The sequence below is a fragment of the Parasteatoda tepidariorum genome, chromosome 4 (genome assembly GCF_043381705.1).
Source record: "Parasteatoda tepidariorum isolate YZ-2023 chromosome 4, CAS_Ptep_4.0, whole genome shotgun sequence".
In the NCBI taxonomy this organism is placed as follows: Eukaryota; Metazoa; Arthropoda; class Arachnida; order Araneae; family Theridiidae; genus Parasteatoda; species Parasteatoda tepidariorum.
Genome location: NC_092207.1, coordinates 60,447,375 through 60,453,374, shown reverse-complemented (window position 1 = coordinate 60,453,374; position 6,000 = coordinate 60,447,375). Strand labels below are relative to the sequence as shown.

At 30.3% G+C, this 6,000-nt stretch overlaps 1 protein-coding gene across 1 annotated transcript in view; it reads left to right on the top strand.

The window, feature by feature from the left end:
* The first annotated feature begins 913 nt into the window (after positions 1 to 913).
* The window catches only part of LOC107436707 (RNA polymerase III subunit A), a 45,212-nt gene continuing 40,125 nt past the window's right edge, over positions 914 to 6,000 (top strand). The window contains exons 1-3 of the mRNA XM_071179916.1: positions 914 to 1,198; positions 4,246 to 4,378; positions 5,580 to 5,729. Of these exons, the coding sequence (XP_071036017.1) occupies positions 1,155 to 1,198; positions 4,246 to 4,378; positions 5,580 to 5,729 (327 nt within the window). The 5' untranslated portion in view covers positions 914 to 1,154. The remainder of the gene's footprint in view (positions 1,199 to 4,245; positions 4,379 to 5,579; positions 5,730 to 6,000) is intronic.

The window sequence follows — 6,000 nt, the reverse complement described above, 5'->3', positions numbered from 1 at the left end:
AAGATACCTATTATTTATTTTACATATTTATAAAGAAATATTTTAAAAACACGCAGTTTTAAAACAATAAAAAAGTAAATATTTATTATCTCTAAGGAGATACATATATTTAATAATATGATTATAATACAATTATAAAACTAATTACTATGTGTAAATTTTCCGCTTTTGATGAAGCAAATTTATCAATAATATCATCAAAGTTGATCATTTCAAATTTTTCTCTTTCCACACTTAAAAATGCCAGGTCACTTAGGTGATCTTGTCCCACCGTTGATCGTAGATATGTCAAAATTAATTTTAATTTGCTGAATGACCATTCGCAGTTAGCAATTGATACTGAGATAGTCAGGAGTATTTGAAGTGCCACTCTCAGGTTTGGAAAAACATCTTCTCCATACGGGATTATAAAAGTAAGAAATTCTAATGGAGTTTTAAGTTCAATTTCTTTTCTACAAAGGAGTAACATTTTACAGTCACATTCTTCGATAAAGAGTTCTATTCCATTGAAATCTGTATTATACACTGTACAAACATACAAACGATTTTTGTACAGTGCAAATATTTGGAGATAATATATGTAACCACACAGCGTAGATGCCATAAGGAAGTGCTGACAGATACAGGTCGAGTCAGCCAGCCATTAGAAAAGACGTGTCATTTCTATTATGAATATATTATTACAGTTTGATTAGTGTTCCTTTTTATTTACGAATTAACATTTATCATATTTCACTGGCACTAAATTTAAAATATTTTTTGCAGAAATAAATTATAATAAAAATAAAAATTATCCAACAATTTTTTTTGTTTTGCTGACCATTTGGCGCCCCTTTGTGAGTAGCGCCCGGGGCATGATGCCCCCCCTTGCTCCCCCCTCGCTACGCCACTGGAGGGAAGAGCCAAGACCTGATGGAAACGGTCTTCTCTCCATGCAAATTTCACTCTTTTTTATATGAAAGCTATAAGCCAGTGAAAATAAAGCGGCGAAATGATTTCGGATGCCACCATTCTACCTTTCGTTACATCAGCATCATCAACAAAAACATGCGTATTTGTTTTGGTACGGTTTCGTTACCGTATTCTTAAATTATTTATTTCAATTGTACTACTTTCACTTTAGAAGTATTCAAACGTTTTGGTAAAATCTGAAGATGGTTAAGGAACAGTTTAGAGAGTCTGATCTCTCTATGAAAATGTAAGTAATTATTTACCTTCTACAAAAAGAAAATTTTAACTCGCAAGTCTAAAATTTTTTTGGCAAAGCTCTATTTTTGTGGTAAGAAAGGACTGCTTAATAAAATCTGCACAACCTATTAATTTTCAAGATATCAATTTTAATGTTAAGAAATAATCTAAATTGGAAAACTTATCATATTACTTATCAATTGATTAGGCATACATTTCGTATGAACACCCAACTTTGACGTTTAGTTATCGGAAATCCTTTTTTCTGTGGGGAAAGATTTTCTTCCAAGTTCTTGTGCCTAAATAATTGACAAGTTTTGGCAACTTCCAAGAAATAGGAAGGAAAAAAATGATGTGTCTGAGTTTTACCCTGGGAATTTGTCGCCTTCTGTGTTGTTTCTTTTTAGTTTCTCTCGTGCCACTTATCGGTTGTCGCCAAAACTTGAAAATTGTTGGTACCACCACAGAAATCTTCTTGAACTCATTTCATCTTAGGTTCCTAGAATATAAACTTCCTTCGAAAAGAAGAAAGATAGCATAAAAATAACTTCAACAAAATAATCGTTAAGTTTTGGCAATTTTCAGGTAGTGGTCCCCTGAGAAACTAAAAAGGAGCATCAAATTAGTAGGTATCCCTAGGCAAACCTCTATGTGATTTTTTTTCTCCAATTTTTGATAGTTTAATATCCTTTCAGTGTAAACAGGTAGAGTAAACCAAAAGGATAGGGTAAACTTTGTGTGATGTAGCTGAGGAATTCTTGTCAGTGTGTTCTATCATGTATAGGTCAAACCAAGTGTACACTTATATTTGGACTTGAACATGAATGTCAAAAATCAGGATATTAGATGTTCTTCCATCAGCGTACATGCTTGGAAACTTTCCCACTGAGCTCCCTGATGTCTTTTTTTTACCACAATTCTTTTTATCACCTTCTTAAGACTTGTTCATCTGCCCTGATCGGTTAAACCACTTTGCATGTGTTTGTCTCTTTATTTTTATAATGTCATTTAGTGTTTAGACTTTGAGGAAAGTTTCTTATCTAGATCAGCGATTCCCATTTTTTTTTTTTTTTTTTAAAACTCTGAATAATCGATTTCCTTTTGACAGAACCCTAAGAAATTATAAATAAAGTTTATTGGCAAATGTGAATGTCTAAAATATTATTTTGAACTATTGAAACAACCTTTTGGGAACTTCTGGTCTAGAGAACTGAAACTATAGGATGTCCATTTCTATGCTCTATTTGTATTCTTATTGTTTTTCTCATTAGAAGGGATACTAATATGTAATTATCCTTGTGGAAAATTTCTGTGCTAATACCTGCACTAAAAATGTCATCAAGTTTTGGCAACAACTGGGCTGCAGTTAGCAGAAATCTAAAAATTAAAATCACTGAATGGAATAAACTGAAGGGGTAAAACTTGTAACTATTTGGAGGCAAATAATATATATTTTTGCAAGTTGAAAACCTGGGCAAATGCAGTTGGCATGCACAGGTGCATAATAAAAATATCCCTACTAGCTGTAATTCTTTGATTAAAGATAATTTTAAATGGTCTTATAATGAAATGTTACAGAACTTATTTTTTTATTAAGTTTTCTAGTAAATTTATAAATCATTTAAAACTTGGTTAATTTAGTTTTTTTTTCTTTTTCTCTTTTTTTTTATGCAATATTTAATTAGATTTTATCAATGGTAAAATGTGTTCTAAATGTTTCCCTCACATATCAATGAATTGAATGAAATTGCCTTCCTTTTACTGGACAATCACGTGTTGTCTTAAGAAAGTTAGGAATAATGTTTTTTAAAAATTGTGCACAATGTTTGTGCTTTAAGGATATGTTCCAATCGAACCTCTTCATCGCAAAATAAAAAATTTAAAATATTCATACCACTTATTTATCAGCTGGGAACAAACCATGAGTGAGATTATAAATTGAAGACCTGCAAAGCTTTATCTGTTGTAAATGAGTGCTGATCTCAGTGATGTCTTGATAGATTCTGTGTCTAGACTGAGCCAAGTATAAGATGAAGGAGGTATGGCTACAAATACAGTAAAAATCTGTTATAGCTTCAAATGCAATCATTATGAGCACACATTTAATTTGAAATGAGCACACAATTAATTGATTGAGCACACAATTAATTTAAGAAATAAAGACAATCATAAGACATTATTGATGACACTGAAAATTGTTTCCTATAAGAAAATGTTCTGTTCTGTAAAATGTTCTGAAGAAGGGTAACAAAAAGACACATTCTTTGTGTGGAAGTGTGTGGCAGGTTACCTAAAAGTAGCAGAAAAATTTTTATTTCATAAGAAATCTTGTTTATTAGTCTTAGTCACCTATTTCCATTTTACTCTTTTTAATGCAGCGTTCTTCCTCACTTAAATAGCAAAAGATTTATTTCCTTCAAAAAAAATTTTACAATATTGGAAGGCTAGTAATTTTTTAACTTGTCATAAACATTAAATTTCTGTGCATTTTGCCAGCGGCTTGAAAAAATTTTATGTTTGCAGACTTCTTGCAATATGCCGTACTCGAGCTTTTATCATACAACATATGGTAAAAGTTAAAACATTTCTTAAAAACATTTTCTCTACCTTATCCCAGTTCTTATTCAATTTCTCATTATTTAATGCTAAATTAATATGTATTCAATGGAAGAGAATCATTTTTTGAAAACTAACAAATTGAGATTAGTTTAAACATTTTTAATAATTAATTAAAAGGTTTTTTTTTTTTTTTGCTTTTATTATCCTTGTCCGAAATTAACATAAAAATCAATTAACTACACACTTATAAGTTGTTTCATACTGTTCATTACAAGTAAATATATATACATTATATCTTTAAGGCATTTGAAATAATTTTTTCTATAAATACAATGCAAAATATCAAAAAATTTTAATTCGAGACAACACGAGCAAAAGGAATATAAAACTGATTGATGGCACAAAAACTTTATTTCTTACTTATTTTATAACATATATATGTAATAAAACTTATTTATTTTGAAAATAATTCAATTTTCTTGGTGTCTTTTTTTATAGAAGCAAAATTTGCTTTGGATTACAAAGTCCTGCAGACATTAGACAACAGTCACATATTAATTGTGTCAATAGATATCTCTATGAAGAAAGAACACATAAAGCCATTCCTTATGGTGTCTTGGATCCTAAAATGGTACAGATATTTGCTTATAGTATTTGTTATTTTATAAAATAAAAAAATAAAACCTTTGAATTGGTTTTGTTTCCTATTTTACATTAAATAAAAGTCTAAAAATATGAATGGAGGAACTTTTATCTGATACTTGATTCCTTCTGTGTTTAGAAGCATTTTTTCTTTATTGATGGCAATTTTAATCTGACTAATCTTTTAGACTTTTAGTTTTTTTTCTTCTAATTATTATTTCATTTTATTTCCGAAAAATGATTTGTAAAACAATTTTTTTTTCTCTGTTATATAAGTGACTATAATAAGGGCTCTGTTTAGAAGAAATTTGAGTCCGTTAACCGACCCTTCACAACATATCTTTTCATAAAAACGGAACCGTCACAAAATATTTTAACTTAAATTATTTTGTGAAGGGTCCGTTTTTATCTTATAATTAGACTCTTCACAAATTTGATCATCTTCATTATTGTTTTGTTAATCGAATAAATCCTTCTCATGGGGGCGGGGGAGAGACAGATGTAAATGAACTAAGTTTTGTCTTCGGCAGACGCTTCTTCCTTTTTTAGTCCAAAAATGAATATTTTGCGTTCAGCAGTATAGGCTAAATACCAAATATTTGTATGTTGCATCTCTTATTTAGTAGCAGCAATTGCTGTTTATCTTTTATAATTTAATTTTTTTAATTATAATTTTACAGTGTTGAACATAATCTTATATCTCTTTACAATTTAAAAACTCCTTGAATAAGTTTTTTGTTACAACAGGACCCTATTTGCACAAATTCACAAAAGCAGGACCCTGGTTGAAAGAATGTGACTTAACGTTTATTTTATATTCACAAATTGCGAGTAATTTTTGTACAATTTTACAAAAACGGACCTTTCACAAAATGTCTGGACAGACCCCTGAGTGCATATGTGTATCATTTATATTTATTTGATATTCTAAAACTTGCTCTTTTAGTATCTAAAACTTCTCACAGGTTTGTAGTAGTTTCTATTTGTTTATGTTATGGAAATTGTATTGTAATTATTGATACCCTTTATATTTTTTGCTCACTTTTCATCATCTTAAAGCCCAAGTCTCATTGATTAATTTGTTGTTTTATTTTTTTCTCTATTGTCTTTTTATTTATGCAACTGTATAATAGAGGTTCATTATTGTAAGTTAAATATGATGAATAATTAAATTTTTATTTTTTGTCTAGGGAACAAGTAGAAAGGGCATTAATTGTGAGACTTGTGGAAAGCCAGTGAGTGACTGTATAGGGCATTTTGGTTACATAGATTTGAACCTACCTGTTTTTCATCCTGGCTTTATTCCTTTCATTCGAGCAATTCTTCAGATGATATGCAAGGTATGACAAACTTAAAGTACCTCAGAACAAAGTTTGTGCGTGTGTGAAAATTCTTCACTGTTTCAAGTTATTAATCTAAAAACATTTTTTTTTTTTATTTCCAATGAGCTGCACAATCGGTCTTGCCGATGAGCAGACCTAGTGCGTTCTCCAGAGGTGGTATCCACTCTTTCAGGACCACCACAATGGGTGAGATACCGCTGGTCATGTTAATTTGGACGTCTAGTTTCTGCCACACTAGATGGCAGCACCGAGACTCTATTTGGATGCT